At 39.4% G+C, this 19628-nt stretch overlaps 2 protein-coding genes and 1 pseudogene across 2 annotated transcripts; all 3 read left to right on the top strand.

Annotated features, from left to right (window-relative positions):
* Positions 1–2044: 2044 nt before the first annotated feature.
* LOC131316243 (receptor-like protein 6) lies at positions 2045–5068 on the top strand. The gene has a single exon (XM_058345543.1). The coding sequence runs from the start codon at positions 2045–2047 to the stop codon at positions 5066–5068; it is 3024 nt and encodes a 1007-aa protein (XP_058201526.1).
* A 1529-nt stretch (positions 5069–6597) lies between these two features.
* LOC131312442 (uncharacterized) lies at positions 6598–10207 on the top strand (annotated as a pseudogene).
* Positions 10208–11575: 1368 nt separating this feature from the next.
* LOC131316239 (receptor-like protein 7) lies at positions 11576–16995 on the top strand. The gene is made up of 5 exons (XM_058345540.1): positions 11576–11803; positions 11970–14809; positions 16209–16309; positions 16377–16489; positions 16774–16995. The coding sequence occupies exons 1-5, from the start codon at positions 11576–11578 to the stop codon at positions 16993–16995; spliced, it is 3504 nt and encodes a 1167-aa protein (XP_058201523.1).
* The last annotated feature ends 2633 nt before the right edge of the window (positions 16996–19628 follow it).

The raw sequence follows: 19628 nt of genomic DNA, 5'->3' as shown, positions 1-19628 counted from the left end.
ACCTGAAAAACCAAAAACAAATTAATGATTTGGAGCCACTCCAACTAGTAAAGCGAGAGACTGACCTTTGGATAACAACGCAACACAATTTTCCACACGGACGCGGTAGACACTTTTGTTTGTAGTAATACTTTGGTGACCACATTTTGGTACCGCATTTTATGTTCTTTTGGACATGACAAACTTACACTATCGTATTTCTTTTGGACATGGCAAAATTACACTATCCTATTTTAAGGGGTTAAGGAGGCAGCTGGGGAGGGGCTAGTACTGGATCCGATCGAGCACATGAGCTTGGAGCAACAGCTCTCCAACATTAATAACTCCGCCTTTTCGAATATGAACAACTTTATCTGATAAAATGTAGAATTTTAGCAGAACGCGATCTTTTACAGCTTGGGAAATTTTCGTTATAGATGGTAACTACTTTTGAGATACTACCAACGGAAAATCAATTCAAAAGTAAAGGCTTAACTTTTGAGATATTTTAAAGTTTCAGATCTGATTAAAGAGGTTGCACAAACTAATCTCGAGCAATGGGAAACAGAATTAAACCAATACTTTTTGATATAACATACTAATTGAAACCACTGATTTTGTTCATACAATGCTTTGCAATCCTTCTTTCGCTCGGCACGGAGCGTAGTCTTCTGTTCCTCCTTTAAAGCTATTTCAGCTTCTTTTGAGGCAGGTTCATCATAACCTTCTTCTACCACCTCCATAACATCTTGAGCACCGAGTAGTGCTCTCATTTGGATGGACCAATTATCATAATTGTCCTTGGTGAGTTTTGGAATGACGGCTTGGGATGTTCCGTTAGCCATCGAAACTTGAAAAACGATGGAAATACGTCTGACGAGGACTGAACTGTAATCTTTCAAACTTTAGGGACCAATTTGAAATTTCTCAAACTTCAGGAGTGGAACTTTGGGTCTTTGACTGGATAGCAAAAAATTGCAAGGGGTTGACTGTGATTTGATCCATTGTGGGCCTGTTTTTTTAAAATAGCTTGTGAAAATTAATGGGATCACAGACAAACAACCACTTCTTTGTTTTTTTTTTTCGGAAAAAAATGACCTCTTTGTGGACCACTACTATTTGTGAGAAATAGCTGGCAGACACTTTGAATCAGACAACCGACCACTACTTTTTCGAAAAGACAAGAGACTTAGCTTTAACTTTTCTATGTTTTCCACGATGGAATAAGACGAAGAATCTGTTTCTTCGATCTGCTGCCGCCGAGCCTTCAAGTGGCGGGTTGCAATGGAAGATGAACGGCGAGTGTTCTTTCACAGTCGGACGGCTTCGATTTTGGTGGGACTGAACTCGTCTTCGATTTTGGTGGGACTGAACTCGTCGACGTGAGACGATTCAGTTTATGGAATCGAAAAATTGAGTTTCCATCGCTTCTGTGAAAGGAATGTTCTTCAGATAGAATTTTTTTTTTTAAGAGCCTAAGACTCTGATACCAATTTGTAATTTATTAGGTGGAAGAGTATTGATCACACACTTATAATATATGAAACTCATAAGAGAATTACACAAATACGCTCACGATATATTGAACTCACTCAATTTGAAAATACGAGGACATTCTATTTCCCTCTCAATCTCTCTAATTCTCTTCTACTTCACTTATACTTTTACAATGAAATTACAAGTCTATATATAGGTATAACGATAAGAAAAAAACAAGAATGAGATAATTTCTCATTTATTGCAAATCTCAAAATATATCAAGGAAGCGTAAAAAGTCTTTATCCGCGTTTTTTCTTCTCCCAAATCTAATCGCAAGCCTCCAAAAGCACAGTTGACTCACGTTTTTTGTTCTCAAGATTATCTTTCAACAATTATCAACTCTCTCTTTAATTTCCTGGTGTCCAGTGGGTAGACTTGACTTAAAAAGGTATTGGAGTCCATTGTTAGCTGTTTTTTGAGCATTTTTAAAACACGAGGAGGCTGCACTTGTAGGGTATAAAACCGCAAGGAAGGCATAGCTTTCTCATCCAAGATTGGTAACTCTTAAGATAGCTACTTATAAATGATGGATTCAGCTTTGTATCTTCACATGTTTCTGATCTTCTGTTGTTTTAATCTTAATGTTTTGACTGACTCTTACTCTTCCACGCAGCCACTATGCCATGAAGACGAGAGAGCAGCCTTGCTGCAGTTCAAGCATAGCTTTGTCATCAAGAAGTTTGCTTCTGGCGACCCTTATGCTTATCCAAAGGTTGAGTCATGGAAGCTCGATGGAAATGCTAGCGATTGCTGCTCGTGGGATGGTGTGGAGTGTGACCATGACACCGGTCGTGTGACTGGTCTCGACCTCAATAGCCGTAGCAGCAGCAGCTTCCTCTATGGTTCTATCAACTCCAACAGTAGCCTCTTCACCCTTGTTCACCTTCGGAGGCTGAACCTTGCTTACAATCACTTCAATTATTCTCAAATTCCGACCAGAATCGGAAATCTTTCAAGACTAAGGGTTCTCATCCTCTACAATTCTTATTTTTCCGGTCAGATCCCTTCAGAGATCTCCTCTCTTTCCCAATTGACTTTTCTTGATCTGTCTAGCTACCTTGACCCATCTTCTAATGAATATCTTTTGAAACTTGAAAAACCCAGTTTGAGAGACCTAGTTCAAAACCTGACCAACCTGAAAGAACTTGACCTCAATATGGTGAATGTATCTTCTACGGTGCCAGGTGCTTTATCGAATATGACCTCTCTAACACGTCTTAATCTTTGGAATTGTTTGCTTTATGGTGAATTCCCAATGGGAATTTTCCATCTGCCAAACCTACGGCATTTAATCATTTCATATAATGAAAACCTCATTGGTTATCTTCCTGAATTTCCACACGGTAGTCTGCTCGAGGAATTGGCAATTGATGGGACAAGTTTTTCTGGATTGCTGCCAACTTCAATTGGGAATCTTGATTCCTTGATTTTTTTAGACTTAGGACCATCCAATTTTTATGGGACTCTTCCACCCTCAGTTGGCAATCTGACACAGCTCACGTATATGGACGTTACTGGAAACAATTTGTGGGGACAGATTCCATCATCAATAGCGAACTTATCGAAACTCACTTGCTTAGGACTCAGCAGTGGTACTTTTGATGCAGGAACCCTACCATTCCTACTTGGAAAGCTATCAGAACTCATTAGATTAGACCTTATTGGTACAAAATTAAAAGATGTATTACCACAGTCTCTTGCAAACTTGACCCAGCTATCCGTGTTGGTTCTTTGCAGGAATGAGTTACTTGGTGAAATCCCATCTTGGCTTCTGAACCTCACCCAATTAACCAATCTAGACTTTTCAGAAAATCAACTATCCGGCATGTTTCCCAGATCAATCTCTCAACTCAAGCATCTTGAAAGTCTTGATCTTTCTTCAAACAACTTGAGTGGTAAAGTCGAGCTAGACATCTTTCAAAATCTCCAAAACCTTGCTGTATTGCGATTGTCCGGAAACAAATTGACGGTGGTTGCAACAGACAGTACCAATGTTACTCTACCCAAATTCATTAGTATAGGATTGGCGTCATGCAACTTGAAGAAGTTCCCACATTTCTTGAGGTTCCAAGATGAATTACAATCGCTTAATTTGGCTGATAACAGTATTCATGGCAAGATTCCAACTTGGTTGTGGAACACAAGTAAAGAAAGAATGAGTGAAATCGAGCTTTATGGAAACTTTCTTACAGGATTTGAGGAGCATCCATATGCCATTCCATGGATATCACTACAACACCTAGATTTCAGCTTTAACAGGCTGCGAGGACCACTCTTACTTCCACCACCGTCTGTCCTTGTTTATATGATCGCTGGGAATTTACTAACCGGAGAAATCCCACCATCATTCTGCCAAAATAGGCTTCTTTTTGCGCTTGACTTGTCCGATAATTACTTAAGTGGGGCCATACCTGAATGCTTGACCAGTTCTAACAGTGATTCTCTGTCGCTGCTCAATTTGAGTGGCAATAATTTTCATGGTACTGTTCCTCCTATGTTTATGAGGGTTATCAAGATGATTGACTTGAGTCAAAATCAATTGCATGGGGGGTTACCACGTTCATTGGCTAATTGTACAATGCTTGAAATTCTTGTTCTAGGAGATAATCAGATCAAGGACACTTTTCCCTTTTGGTTGGCAACTCTCCCTGAGTTACAAGTTCTTATTCTCCGATCTAACAGATTCCATGGTGTCATTGAGAATCCTAAAACCAGTTTGAAGTTTCCAAAGCTGCGGATCATTGACCTCTCTCACAATGGTTTCTATGGTACATTGCCATCAAAATATTTTCAGAACTGGAATGCAATGAAAGTGGTCGCGAAAGGGCATTCAACATATATGCATGTGTTGAAACCCGAATTTATAAGTTTTGGAAACATTGGTTACAATTTGGATGTTATTTATTCAATAACAGTATCTACCAAAGGGAATATTCTGTTCTATCCGAGGATCCAAAGTGAATTTGCAGTTATGGATCTTTCAAGCAACAAATTCAGCGGCAAAATTCCAGAATCCCTTGGAAATCTCAATGGACTTCAAGTGCTAAACATTTCCAAAAACAACCTGATTGGCGTCTTCCCGTCATCCTTGGCAAATTTGACAAACCTGGAATCGTTGGACCTATCTCGGAACCTGCTCTCAGGAGAGATCCCTCAGCAGCTAACCAAACTCACTTTCCTCTCAGTCCTAAATGTTTCTCATAACCGTCTCACTGGCCCCATACCTCAAGGCAAACAATTCGATACATTTGATAATAGTTCATATGGTGGGAATATGGGATTGTGTGGCGTCCCTCTAACAAGGTTATGCAAGAATTCAGAAATGTCACCCCCACAACCACCGGCACACAACTCGCAAGGCGATGAGAGTTTAGAGTTTTCGAGGGGTATCTACTGGATGGTCATAATCATGGGATATGGGAGTGGGCTGATAGTTGGGTTGGTTATTGGGCAGATGCTGACGACAAGGTATCATGAACGGTTTGTTGCGATATTTGAAAGGGCAAAGAAAACTCAAAGGAGGCCGAAAAGGAAGGGGCGAAGAAACTAAATCTATTAGCAGTTCTTGTACAATACTGTGTGTCCATGTGTGTGCTCTTAGCTTTGAAGAAGTAATTTTCATGTCGTTTGTCAATTTTAAGTTTTCTTTCTAGTGATTCCTACTACATCTACTGTTTGTTCATCTGATGGTCGTTTATTTAGGAACTACAGCTACTTTCGTTGTTTAGTCTGCATCTCTTGCCAAGTAATTTTGATGAAGTATACAAACACAATCAACAGATGAAAGCGCTTTCTAACGATAGTGATATATATACTAGAGAAATGATGCTACCACCTTTCTGTTATAGTCCAACGATTCTTTTGTTAAAAAGTGTTTTTTTCGTAAAAAAACAATTTAGCTTAATCGGATATAAATAAGTGCTTGATTAATTCGTTCACAATTTTGGACTACGAATTTTGAACTGAATATTAAATCTATTGATCAAGCACTTTTCGATATTCGATTAAGCTGATTTTATGTTTAGCATATTAGAAAATTGTTCTCTACATAGTAAATGTCTTCGATTTCGGTTGTTCTGTACATAGTAAATCACACCATCAATTTTGAGCCTAACTTTTGTGGATAAGTTTTTTTTTTTTTTGCATTATCTTGGATATTTTAAAAAAATTTTGCCGAGCAAAAAAAAAAAAGTAATAATTTTTTATTTTTCCAATTTGTCTTGACTAAACGAATCAATAATCCAGAAAAATTAGGAGCAAAACTAACAAATGAAATTTTTTTTAATAAAGACAAAATAAGAAAAAGCCCAAAAATCCCTTGGTGGAACTTAACCATAATGTCTATCGTCTAGAAAAACAAAAAAAATGAAAGACTAAAGGAAATTGATTTTCACACTCTCCTTTAGTCCAAGTCCACTCCATTTTTTTCTTCATTCATGTAGACTTAGGAACAACATCAGGAATCAAAGTTGGAACAATCCAGGAGGAACTGGTGTTCTGGTAGTGTAAAACTAATTACCTTCGTACATTTTTCTATTCACACATAAAAAGAATAATCATATAATTTTACATCACTACAAAATAAAAAAAATTATTTGCATAAAAGAGAGGTGTGAAAATCAATTCCCAACCATTGTTGGTTAGTAGTGGTGGCAATTTCCGACATGACACGAGAACACGACACAAAATTAGCGGGTTATGGTCAGCTATTTCTGACATAAAACACTAATATGACACGACACGATAACACGAAAAGCTAAACAAATCGCGTTAGGGTTAGAGAATTCTGACACGAAAACGAGATGACACGACACGAACACGACACGACACGAAAATTTATGAAAGGACACGATAACAAAACACGAATCCGACACGAAGTTAGCGGATTAGGATTGGCTACCTGACACGAAATATGAATATTACACGACACAATAACACGAAAAGTTAAACATGTCAGGTTAAAGTTTAAAAGAATTCTGACACAAATACAAAATGACACGACACGATACGATATCCACGCCTGTTGGTTAGGCAACAACACGTCAGAAAAAATGCCCAACCCTGGAGAAAAGCATACGACGGCGTTGAGAACTGATAACCGCGTTGCTTGATTTGGGGCGTTCTCCATTCTTGGGAAAGTGGTTTAACCGGTGAAGAATGGATCCTCGTCTCTGGCACAAAGTTGCTGCTATTTCTGGTTTGCTCGCTCTCTCTCTCTCTCTCTCTCTCTCTCTCTAGATGCACACACATAGAGACACAACTAGATGTACCCACATGTAAATTTTATGTATCTGTTTGGTTTAAGTTGACAAAACCCTCTTTCTGTTTCAAAAAACTTGGAAACAGAAGTAGCTGCTCTTGGGTTGGGGACTTATGGTGCTCATGGATTCAAACCCCACTTACAAAGAGGTTTTGCATTCTTGCCTTCTTTTTCTTTTTACTTGGGATTCCTTCATCGATCTACATGTTTTGTTTACAACCTTTTTGTTGCTAATTCAATTTGAAAGGTTTGGCACACGGCATCTCTCTACCACTTGGTTCACACAGCTGCTTTGGTTGCTGCTCCTGTCACCAAACGCCCCAATATTGTGAGGCCCCCATTCTTCACTATTTTTCCCGTATATGCGTGCAAGCGTACAGATGATGATTGATAGATGAATGTAATTTCGTATCGTATTTGGTAGCAGTTTGGAGGCCTTTTGAGTTTTGACTACTGGAATTCTGGCATTCTCGGGGACGTAAGTGCTGCTATTTTTTTCTTGTTGTTCATAATGTTATAATGGTTTTCTTGCAATTGTACTAGCTAGTTCTCTAAATTGCAATTAATTGTTCATTTGAAGTTCGTACAGGAGGAGTATACTTCATGCTAATTGTTAGTCCCTTTGGATACTTTTTGCTGTCCCCGAAAATATGGTCCCTTTTGATAAGTCATTGGGTAAAAAATAATGACACGGTCTTTCATATTGCAAGTCCTGGTACTATGTTATCCATGCTTGACTAAGAGAAAAGGCAGGCCCTTTAGTTGCCTCTGCCATTAAGTGGGAGGAGTGGTCGTAGCTAATGAGATCGACTATTTCACGACACTTTGAAGAATCGTGACAGATTGATTCGGGAGGGGAAAGGCCCAAGTAGGCATGATTAATCTCGAGGAGGAGGTAATGATGACTACATCCTAGTGGTTTCACCTTGTAGTCTGTCTTCCAGGTACTTCCCAGTCGCAGCCTCCCTTACGTCCCCGAATAGCTTTATCGTTATTCCTTACACAGTACATCTCGAAGCTCAAATAAAACTCCTGTCCCGGGCTTTTGCCACTCAGCAACTAACATATACACATGCAGAATGAGCCCAATTTATTCATAAATTCGCCTTTGTCCGCGACATTTGTTGTGGAAATGTTATAACCTCGTCGTTGACTAGACTACCTTTTCCCTTTTCTTTTTCAAATTAGAAAAGCAAACCAGAAATGTAATGATGGTGTCTTCTTACTTTTGAGAGTAATAAGGAAAATCGGAAAATCAAAATTTATGAAGCGCAACGATGATGCCCCTTAATAAGTTAAAATTCCCAAAAAAGGGCTAACAATTGGGGACCGAGGCCGTATATAATCATGGCGAGGACTCAAGAAACTGGTGACATTATTCGCCGACTCAAAATGAAAGAAGAACATTAGTGGTCTTACTTCCAAGACCATGTCCCCTATTGCTTGTTTGGTAGTCCATAAAAGCATATGTTGATAATAAGAAAGTCTAGAGTTTGTCCCCTAGGAAACACAATATAGATTGCATTTCCCAAGAAAGAGACTCGAGTACCTTTGACCTGTCACAACAATCTACAACTTCCAGCGTTCAAAATTTAACCGCAGTCCAATATTAAGACATTCTCTATTCTAATACGAGATTTTGCTTTCAGAGTTATATAAACTTTTTTTTTTTTATAGGCAACACAAGTTTTATTGAGAAATTTAACAAATGGTACATCCAAATTCTAGTACCTTTGTCAGAGCATCTCCCAAGGTTTGTGCCAAAATGACAAAAGCCAAAGCCAGATTTTGGCATGCTACAATAGCAAAATGTCATATGTTGGCAGTGTTGCTCCAATGATACAAAACCTCGTTAGGAGTCCGATCCACAAAGGTTCTCCTTGTGTGCGTATAGGCTCAATCCGTTGTGGAGTATCCACATTGTTTAGGCCCAATATATATTGAATGACTCAAGTCCATTTAAAAGGCTAAGCCTTGTAACTAGTGAGTCACCCAATTGTATATTAAGATCAAACCATTTTTCCTTTTTATCTGTTGTGGGACTCAAATCCTTCCCACATGTTTTTATAGATGTAATTTCTTCTATCTTCCTTGCAATCGGCTGAGCCAATTGATTGAACCACGAGGGAAGGTGGTTAGGTCAAACAAGCTCTTTGGTGCGGACCAGGAGGCCTAGTGACCTAACCAACTGGGCCAAGCCAACATGTGGGCCGAACCTGATGGTTTAGCCTAGCAGCTTCCAGCTCCAATACGGTTTGCTGTACTGGACGTCACACCATAGCGGATAAGGTTGTTGCACGGACATTGTGACATCGGATAAGGTTGTTGCGCAGACATGAATCGTCAATGCCAGTTCACTCACGTGCAACCAACCGCCTGGCTCAATACGTCAGCCGAGGCGGTTACCGAACGTTCTGGGCACTTGCTAGCTTGGAGAGCAAGTCTTGGAGGTCTATAAAAGGTAGAGGGATAAACCATGTAAGGTACACGTACTCTAGACATCTCACAAACCCTAAGCTCTGTACTTCCTCCTCCAGATGCTTAGTTGGAGTGCCTTTCCGGTCACCTCCGATCAGTTGGGCACTATGTGCAGGACTAGGACATCGGAGCTAGACTAGCCAGGAGATCACTCAAGAGGTTCAGCTAGGAGGAGACCAGATCTAAATGAGAACCCCACATTCCTATGCCTTCATGCAATAACCTTGTAAACAGCCTATACAGTTGCCCAAGTATCTGGTCTCCGACACGAATACTTTGTGTATTTTCAAGAGTCCATGAAAGGTAATGTGCAAGGCAGAGAACGGATATATAGCATGCACTTGTAAGGTCTTGTGAATTTTGAGTTTTTTTTAGATTTAGGTGTGGCAGAGCGAAAATGTTCTCCATTGCCACTCGGGTGAAATGATGTTTCTTGCAATTACAATTTCCCGATTGAAGACGCCATTGCCATTCTCTGAATATCGTTTTGTTAGCTTAGTAGAAAATTTGCATCCACTGGTATGCGAATATTGAGCATATGTGATTAGACAACAAAGTTAACAGCAATATTTTTTGATATTCCACAGGTGTTACGCTGTGGCATTGCTCGAGGACAGAAAGTACTCCACCTTAGCTCCATTTGGTGGTTTTGCATTTGTTGCTGCTTGGGCAAGCTTGCTTTTCTGAGATTTCAATTTGGAGAGTTGGATGAGTTCCATTTGAAAACTCATTTTAAGTGTGAAGAGAGAGCATATATTGTTGTGACCCTGAGAAATGGAACTCATGTAGTCATGTATAAACCTGCCCTTTTAATTCCTTCCTCTATTAACTGTTGCAATTTCTTGTTCAATGTTTTCTGATGTAAATCGCAATAAATTTGTAGCAAGTTTGTTACCCCTTTTGAAGATGTTTCGTGAAATTTATATTCTATTGACTATAGTTCCAATTCTATATATGAAAACTACTATCAATATCAATGGCAATGGGACCAACAACCCATTCTACCCCACTTGTTAAAGTTTTTTTTCACTCTCTAGCCCAGAGCTTCTCTCTTTAAGGGAAAAAAAACCCTTGCCGTTTTTTCTCTTCCTTCCCCTCCCTCCACTAGGGTTTTCACCACCCTTATGCGGCAGCGGGAGGGGAGGCTTTACCCATCATGGGTGTTTCCTTTCCCCGTAAGTGATAGTCTGTTTTCTTGCTTTCAATAATCTCTCATGTCCAATGCATGTCTTTCCTCTCTCGATCTCAGATTTGAAAGTTTCTTTGCATTTTTTCTTCTTTTTCATTTCTCTTGGCCTCTCCTTAATCATCAAGGTGTCGCTTTGGGTTCGATGGTGGTCTAATGAAAAATCAGATTGGTTGGATCGGCTTAGTTTCCAATCAATTACTCCCTCTGTCCCCTTTTTAAAGTTCAGTATTCTATTTTGAGTTGTCCCTTAATAAGTGTCCATTTTGTAAAGTTAGAGGGTAAAAATTGGTGCATTTTTCATTTTGCCCCTAAAAGTAGATTCCATTTTGAAAAGTTAGTAAATAAAAGTATAATAATGATGTCTCCATAAGGGGTAAGTAGAGAAAATAGAGGTAAAAGTTGATGTGAAAGATGTAATAATGATGTTTTCTTAATAAGTTGGAGTTACGAAATGGGACACTTAAAAAGGGACAGAGGGAGTAATATTTTGGATTGCAAAAGATCTTGCCCTATGGAAGTGGAAGTTGTCATCGAAGATATTCGCTGAGGAGTTGATCAGTTAGGATTTGTGATTTTCTTTTTGTTCATAGATCAGCCAATGTAGGTGCTCACACTTTGGCAACTTCGTGTGTGCGAGGTTTTGGTATTCGTATTTGGAAACTAGACCTCCTAATCGGTTATTGGATCCTTTATGGAACGATAATCATCTTTTTCGATGCACTGTTATGCTTTTTTTTATTAATGAAAGTTTCCTACCAAGTTGACAAAAACGAAAAAAAAAAAACAACCCATTCTATTATAATTCTTTAGGCTACGGTTCCAGAATGAATTTTTGTGAGAATCAAGTCAAGATGTAATGAACAACACGGCCCAGAAAATTCCCACACTCTACGTGAATTGACTTTAACCCTTCTCCAGTGAACGACAACGAAGAAAAAAAAATGCATACTTAATTACAAGCGCAAAGACCGGGTCAATGCATATTTAGAGCGTTCAAAGAAGTTTATACCACTACAATCTATTTGGTCATGATGAGATTAGACCAACGCTCTACAAGCGTAAAAAGACCGGGTCAATGCATATTTAGAGCGTTTAATGAAGTTCAAACCATTACAATCTATTTGGTCATGATGAGATTAGACCAACGCTCTACAGCTAACGTGACTTTACCTAAAAAGGTGTTGGAGCAACTCCAACGTCGACACCGGGGAAGGGGTCCAACACCATCTCCTCTAGCACTTCAATTTCCTGGTGCTCTGTTCATCCAACAAGTTCAGTGGGTGCACTTGACTTCAAAAGCTAATGGACTTCAGGGGAGGGGTCCATTATTAGAGATATGCCTTTTGAGCACTAGGAGTGTATAAAAGCACATTAAGGGCATTAGCTTTCTCATCCAAGATTTGGTATCTCTTAAGATAGCTACTTATACACATGATGGATTCATCTTTGTTTCTTCACACGTTCCTGATCTTGTGTTGTTTTAATCTTAATAATGTTTTGACTAACTCTTACTCTTCTATGCAGCCACTATGCCATGAAGATGAGAGATCAGCCTTGCTGCAGTTCAAGCATGGCTTTGACATCAAGAAGTTTGCTTCTGGCAACCCTTCTGCTTATCCAAAGGTTGAGTCATGGAAGCTCGACGGAAATGCTAGCAATTGCTGCTCGTGGGATGGCGTGGAGTGTGACCATGACACCGGTCATGTGATTGGTCTAGACCTCAGGAGTAGCTTCCTTCATGGTTCTATCAACTCCAATAGCAGACTCTTCAGCCTTGTTCACCTTCGGAGGCTGAACCTTGCTGACAATCACTTCAATTATTCTCAAATTCCGACCCGAATTGGAAATCTTTCTAGACTAAGGAGTCTCCAACTCTACAATTCTTGTTTTTCTGGTCAGATCCCCTCTGAGATCTCCTTGCTTTCCCGATTGACTTTCCTAGATTTGTCTGGATTTTTTGACCCATATTCTCCTGAACTTCTTTTGAAACTTGGAAAACCTAGTATGAGAGACCTAGTTCAAAACCTAACCCACCTGAAAGTACTTGACCTCAGTGGGGTGAACATATCTTCTACAATTCCAAGTGCTTTATCAAATATGACGTCTCTAACAAGTCTTCATCTTCAGAGTTGTTTGCTGTATGGTGAATTCCCAATGGGCATTTTCCATCTACCAAACCTACGGCGTTTAGACCTTAAACTCAATGAAAACCTCATTGGTTACCTTCCTGAATTTCCACACGATAGTCCGCTTGAGGTATTGATCATTTCGTACACAAGTTTTTCCGGAGTGCTTCCAACTTCAATTGGGAATCCTGATTCCTTAATTGTGTTAGAATTAGATTTCTGCAATTTGTATGGGACTCTTCCACCCTCGCTTGGCAATCTAGCCCAGCTCACGTCTCTGTGTGTTTCTGGAAACAATTTTTGGGGACAGATTCCTTCATCAATCGCAAACTTATCAAAACCCACTGAATTAGGACTCGGCGGTGGTGCTTTTGATGCAGGAACCCTATCTTTCCTATTTGGAAAGCTATCAAAACTCACTGCGTTATACTTCATTGGTACAACATTAAATAATGTATTACCACAGTCTTTTGCAAACTTGACCCAGCTATCCGTCTTGGTTCTTAGCAACAATGAGTTACTTGGTGAAATCCCATCTTGGCTTCTGAACCTCACCCAATTAACCTATCTAGACTTTTCAGAAAATCAACTATCCGGCATGTTTCCTAGATCAATCTCTCAACTCAAGCATCTTGAAAGTCTTGATCTTTCTTCAAACAACTTGAGTGGTAAAGTCGAGCTAGACATCTTTCAAAATCTCCAAAACCTTGCTGTATTGCGATTGTCTGGAAATATATTGACGGTGCTAGCAACAAACAGTACAAATGCTACTCTACCAAAATTCATCCGTTTGGGATTGGCGTCATGCAACTTGAAGGAGTTCCCTGATTTCTTGAGGTTCCAGGACAAATTAGAAGGGCTAAATTTGGCTGATAACGATATTCATGGCAAAATACCAACTTGGTTGTGGAACACAAGTAAAGAAACAATGACACATATCAACCTTCATGGAAACTTTCTTACAGGATTTGAGGAGCATCCATATGCCATTCCATGGATATCACTAGAATCCCTAGATTTCAGCTTTAACAGGCTGCAAGGACCATTCTCTCTTCCACCACCGTCTGTCCTTACTTATAGAGTCGCTGGTAATTTATTAACCGGAGAAGTCCCAACATCGTTCTGCCAAAATAGAGCTCTTTTTGCGCTTGACTTGTCAGATAATTACTTAAGTGGGGCCATTCCTCAATGCTTGGCTAGTTCTAGCAGCGATTCTCTGTTGCTGCTCAATCTGAGTAGCAACAATTTTCATGGTACTGTTCCCCATATGTCCATGAGGGAGATCAAGATGATTGACTTGAGTCAAAATCAATTGCATGGGGTGGTACCGCGTTCATTGGCTAATTGTACAATGCTTGAAGTTCTTGTTCTAGAAGATAATCAGATCAATGACACTTTTCCCTTTTGGTTGGGAACTCTCCCTGATTTACAAGTTCTTATTCTCAGATCTAACAGATTCCATGGTGCCATTGAGAATCCTAAGACTAATTTGAAGTTTCCGAAGTTGCGGATCATTGACCTCTCACACAATGGTTTCTCTGGTACATTGCCATCAGAGTACTTCCAGAATTGGAATGCAATGAAAGTGGTCACGAAAGAGAATCCAGCATACATGCATGTGTATAAACCACTATTTGTAATCGTCAAAAACGTTATTTACAGATGGCGTTTTACCTATTCAGTAACAATTTCTATTAAAAGGACGAAAAGGTTTTATGAGAAGATCCAAAGTGTGTTTGTAGCTGTTGATCTTTCAAACAACAAATTCAACGGAGAAATTCCAAAATCCCTCGGAAGTCTCGGTGGACTTCAAGCACTAAACATTTCCAATAACAACCTCATTGGCACCATCCCGTCTTTCTTGGCAAATCTGATGGACCTGGAATCGTTGGACCTATCTCAAAACCTGCTCTCAGGACAGATCCCTCAGCAGCTAACCAAACTCACTTTCCTCTCAGTCCTAGATGTTTCTCATAACCGTCTCACGGGCCCCATACCTCGAGGTAAACAATTCGATACATTTGATAATAGTTCATATGGTGGGAATATGGGATTGTGTGGTGTCCCCCTAACGATGTTATGCGGGAATTCAGAAACGTCACCCCCACCACCACCGCGACACAGCTCGCAAGGCGATGGTTCAGAGTTTTCGAGGAGTATGTACTGGATGGTCATAATGATGGGATATGGGAGTGGGCTAATTGTTGGGTTGGTTATTGGGCACACGCTGACCACGAGGTATCATGAACGGTTCGTTGCGATCTTTGAAAGGGCAATGAAAACTCCAAAGAGGCCGAAAAGGAAGGGGCGAAGAAACTGAATCTATTATCAGTGCTTGTACTATACTGTTTGTCCGTGTGTGTTATATTAGTTTTTCAAGAAGTAATTTTCATTTTCAAGTTTTCTTTCAAGTGATACCTACAACATCGGGTGCATGGTTGTTTATTTAAGAACTACAGCTACTCTATTATTTAGTCTCTGTATTTCTCTTGCTAAGTGATACTAGAGAAATGATGCTGCTACCACCTTTCTGTTGTAGCCCTTGTAACGGAAGGCAATAACACAGAAAAACAAATACCATGAGCCGGTTGTTAACAAGTGTACTTGACAGTATGTGTGGTTAATTAATTGGATATGAATTAATGAGTGCTTAATTAATTCTTCCCCAATTTTGGACTAAAAATTTTCAACTAAAAATTAGAATGAGGGATTGTTTGAAAAGTGTCGTAGCAGTGTCCATCGTGACACGCGTTAGTACTATCCACAAGTAAACTTCCTTAATTTCAACTGATATGAAATGCAAATTCAGAAAGATTGTATAGATGTACATGCGGCCATTTATTCTGTACAAAAATAAAAAATAAAAACCCACATCTATTTGCTACAGCAGCCTGGAAAGTCCAAGTGTAAAAAATTTTCGTCCCCTCTCTCACTTTTCTTCTTGGGGTACGAGATCACTGCTTATGTTATGCATTCGAAGTGTAATAATTTGGTTTACTGATTCATAAAGTCTAGAAAGAAGAGCACGGATGTGACCTGACTGAAAAAACTGGGGATTTTGGACGATTTCTTCAAGTTGGATGGTGTTTAGTTTTTTATTAAAAATATAATGGCTGTTGATTTTGTCTCTTCCTTTTTTGTTAACGTCACTCCTCTGCAAGTGTGTTTTTGCATTTTTGCACCAAAAATACACTTACAGGAGAGTGGCGTTAACAAAAAAAAGAGTGGCAAAATCATTTCTCAATATAATTTACTCCCTCCGTCCCTAAATAAGTGTTCGGCGCGCAAACCTAAGCTTTCAAAAAGATGCATTTGTTTCGTTAAAAAAATCAAATTCTTTTCACAGATCAATAGATAGCAATAAATTCTATTAGATTGTGAAAAAAAATTAAATTTTTTAATGAAAAATATGCATATTTTGTAAGGCCTAATTTTGCGCGTCGGACACTTATTTAGGGACGGAAGGAGTATAAAACAAGGAATTAACAATTATGCCGAAGAATAGCAGTTAAGTCCAAGATCGTCTACGAAAAGTAAAAAACTGAATTACAATATTTTTAATTAATTTTTAATTTAATTCAAAAAGCAAATGAAAGTTAGATTTGTGATTGATTTGATTAAACTAATACTCCGTCAGTTTTGCCGATGTAAATCCGACCGCCACAAAGCTTGATTTTCCTATGGGGGAACAACATAGCACCCCCGAAAATTGGGTCGTTGTATGGAGCTCTTGCAGTGGTTTGCTTCTAGTTTCCCATCGACATAGTTTCCGTCAAGGTACGGAACTCTTCTTTGTTGAATCCAGCCGCTAGAGAATGTAAGAAACTTCCCACAATACCTTTTGTACTAAATCCGGGTGGTGGGTTCGCCACTACTGTGTGCGGTGTTGGTTACGATCCCTTTACAAATGATTACAAGGTTGTGATGCTCTCTTCCTATTACATTTTACCTAAATCTTCTCGCGATGAAAATACGATCGTTGTTGTCTATTGGGAATTAATTTTGTCACTCTTTTTTTTGTTAATGTCACTCTCTCTTTCTCACAAAATAAATCATCTAATAAAGACACAAAAGAAAATGACATTAACAAAAAAAAGAGTGGTAAAATCACTCCCCTTGTCTATTCTCTGAAAACCAAAGCTTGGAGGAGAATTGAAGATTCCCGTTATGTCCTGGTGGAAGGCTCTCGTGGGCTTTTCTAGAATGGGTGTCTCCATTGCCGTTGTTGGAGGGGTGATTCTGATCATTCCTTCACATTTGTTGCTTTCGATTTCTCCGACGAGGTTTTAAGGGAAGTGCCGTTGTCTGCTTGGTTGGATGATACCGAGAATGACACGTACTATACGTTGGAGGTTCTCGGGGATCGTCTTTGTTTGGTTTTTAGTCACCGTCACGGCCATGTTGAAGCTTGCATGATGGAGTAATACGGGATGAGAGAATCTTGGACCAAACTTACAATCGATATGCCTGGAATGTCTACAGTTGAATTGTTGTGTTTGTTGGGGGAAAACGACTATTTGTTGAAAGCTAGGCAACGGAGTGATACGAAGTAGAGTTCATAGAGAGAAATTGGTCGTGTACAATTCAAAAAAACGAAACAATGAGGGACGTGGTGATTTGTGGCATTTCGACTAGATTTACATTTGGGGTCATCTATGTTGAGAGCCTCCTCTCACCTCATCATCGAGGAGGGATTGGGAGGCAATGAAAGAGAAGCTTCTTCACGTATTTTACTATTTTTCCTTTAATTTGTAACGAATAAATGGTTTTTTTTTTTTTTTTGGCAAATATGAGAATTGTATTCAACTATAAGGCTTTCACAACAGAAAAGAACCCATGGAAGCAAATAGGCCTCAACAGACCAAACAAACCATTAAATATGGGATGCAATCAGAGCACAGTAAGTGTAGCCATATTTCAAAGACGCCTAGCGAGATCAGGGCCGGCCCTGAGTTTTCGAAAGCCTAAAGCCATAATGAAAAATGAGGCCTTTTACGAATTTTGAAGACAAACACAAAATAAACAAATCACATTTTCCAAAACAAAATAGCACTGAGCAATAAGAAAAAATCTCAAATAACTGATCATTTCAGTAATTCAAAAGCATTATCTAAGTATCAATAGTCCAAAAAAGTTACCGAATTTGTAATATACCTCGGAAGCTTAAAAAGAAAGAGAGGCTTACAAGTTACAAGTGGAAAATAGAAATCTGCAGTTGGAATGTGGGATCAAACATTCAAACCAAAGAACTCATAATCCAAGAGGACCCTAGTTCGTTCTTCACTGGTGGGTGTGGATTGGTGACGACGTGCCGACGGTGCCATGGTGATGTGAGCTGATTAATTTAGGGAAAAAAGAAAACCCTTGGTCTTCTTTCGATTTCAGAGCTCAGAGGCCCTCTCTGGCTTCAATTCATTTTCAGAAAAAAAGGTCAGAGCTTTTGGTTTTGCTTCTTTGAAAATGGACCATTTAGTTCTCTTTTTTACAAAACTGCCACCGAGTTTTTGTTTGGGCCCAGTTCTCATTGTATCCATGTGGGCTTTTTTAACTTGGAATGGGCCATTTTTTTGGGTATAGTATTATATAAGACTAGGAGACATTTTGAGGCCCTAAAAATTGGTATTTTTTGGAAGCCTAAAGCCATGGCACCTTGGGCTTTAGCCCAAGGCCGGCCCTGAGCGAGATCAGATTCGCAGAAAATAAAACTAATACCAAGCTGTTTACCACAAAAATGTACAAAACCAAATTGGCTAGAGTTGCAGGCGTGCCAGGACTGAATTGCAGTCCAAATTCGTATCAAGGCCTGAATGCCTCAGATCTAACTTCTAATAGAACGATTACGTACGACCTAAGGGGTGAGGCTGTATGTGGTTCGTAGTTTATCTTGTCGGAATAAGGACTTAGAATTTTTCAACCGTGTGAAAAATGAAAAGAAAAAAAAAATGACTGAACGATAAGATAAATGAATTTCATTAACGGTTTAACGAAGTTTAGGTATAAGGAAATGAAAGGAAATAAAATCTAGGCTGTGCTAGATTGGACTGAAAGATAAAATACTTTGCGGGAAAGTAAAGATAATTTACATAAGCGTTGGGCTTGTATAGTCGGGGACCTTTGCCAAGGCCTTCAATTCTGATATTTATAGCCAAAGGTTCCAGGCCTTGAACTGCTTTCGAATGCTCCAATGGGAAGCTGCCACCTGTCCAAGCATTGCTCTCCACTCCAAAAAAACAGCTGCAGGTTTGAAAAACTTCATTTTTGCCTAAAAACTAGTTAAAGCAAAAAGAATTTGCAGCAACACAGCATCCCTAGGCCCCTAGAGCTGCTTGTGAGCAGTTTGTGTGCATGAGATGCTTGTAAAAAGGGATATTTGGGTCCACCAAGGCCAAAAACGTGACCTTTATGTGCCTTTTGGCCATTCTAGATTCTTTCCCCACTTGCTATTTTAAGTATTTCCGTACATATACACATTTATATATGGAATAGGGAGATTTCATGGGACTTGTGCCCTACCACTTGCTCTCTTTAAGCTTTCATACAGCAGACCTGGTTGAGCTGCTTGTGTTGGCAACTTGCATGCATGCCACATGTTCTTGGCCTAACTGAGCTGCTTGGGCTACATGGGTTGCATGAATGCCATGTGGCCTTGCTTTATGCTGAAGGAAAATGGTTGCAGGCCTTAAGTTGCTTGTTAGAGAGAATCTTTTAGGCTTTTGAGCAGCTTGCTTCTCAAGTATGACTAAGCAACTTATAGCCTTTTTAACTTCTCTATTTTCAGGCCTGATTGGGCTAAATAGGCCAGAAAAACTAGTCTGAACATTGATTAGTTGGGCCAAGGCCTGAACTTAATCTGAGCTTTAACTCAATTGGGTCGAACAAGCCTAAGAATAGGCCCACTACATATTCGACCAAAAGTCTAAATCAATCGAGGCCTAATACAACCAATGCTCAAAATGTTATTTTGGGGCCACTAATTCATTAAAAAATTCTTTTTTAGAATTTGGTCATAAATGAGTGTAAACACAAGCATATTAATTAGTATTTGTCTTTAGTGTAG

The sequence above is a fragment of the Rhododendron vialii genome, chromosome 2a (genome assembly GCF_030253575.1).
Source record: "Rhododendron vialii isolate Sample 1 chromosome 2a, ASM3025357v1".
NCBI classification, from domain to species: domain Eukaryota; kingdom Viridiplantae; phylum Streptophyta; class Magnoliopsida; order Ericales; family Ericaceae; genus Rhododendron; species Rhododendron vialii.
This window is presented reverse-complemented; position numbering and strand designations above follow the sequence as displayed.

What these genes read in the sequence shown, in the direction of transcription:
- LOC131316243 (XM_058345543.1), top strand. Translation starts at nt 2,045, where the DNA reads ATGGATTCAGCTTTGTATCTTCACATGTTTCTGATCTTCTGTTGTTTT.
- LOC131316239 (XM_058345540.1), top strand. Translation starts at nt 11,576, where the DNA reads ATGAGATTAGACCAACGCTCTACAGCTAACGTGACTTTACCTAAAAAG. An exon ending in GCCTTTTGAGCACTAGGAGT is followed by an intron (nt 11,804 to 11,969) that starts GTATAAAAGCAC and finishes TCTTCTATGCAG; the next exon opens with CCACTATGCCATGAAGATGA. An exon ending in TGTATGGAGCTCTTGCAGTG is followed by an intron (nt 16,310 to 16,376) that starts GTTTGCTTCTAG and finishes TGTTGAATCCAG; the next exon opens with CCGCTAGAGAATGTAAGAAA.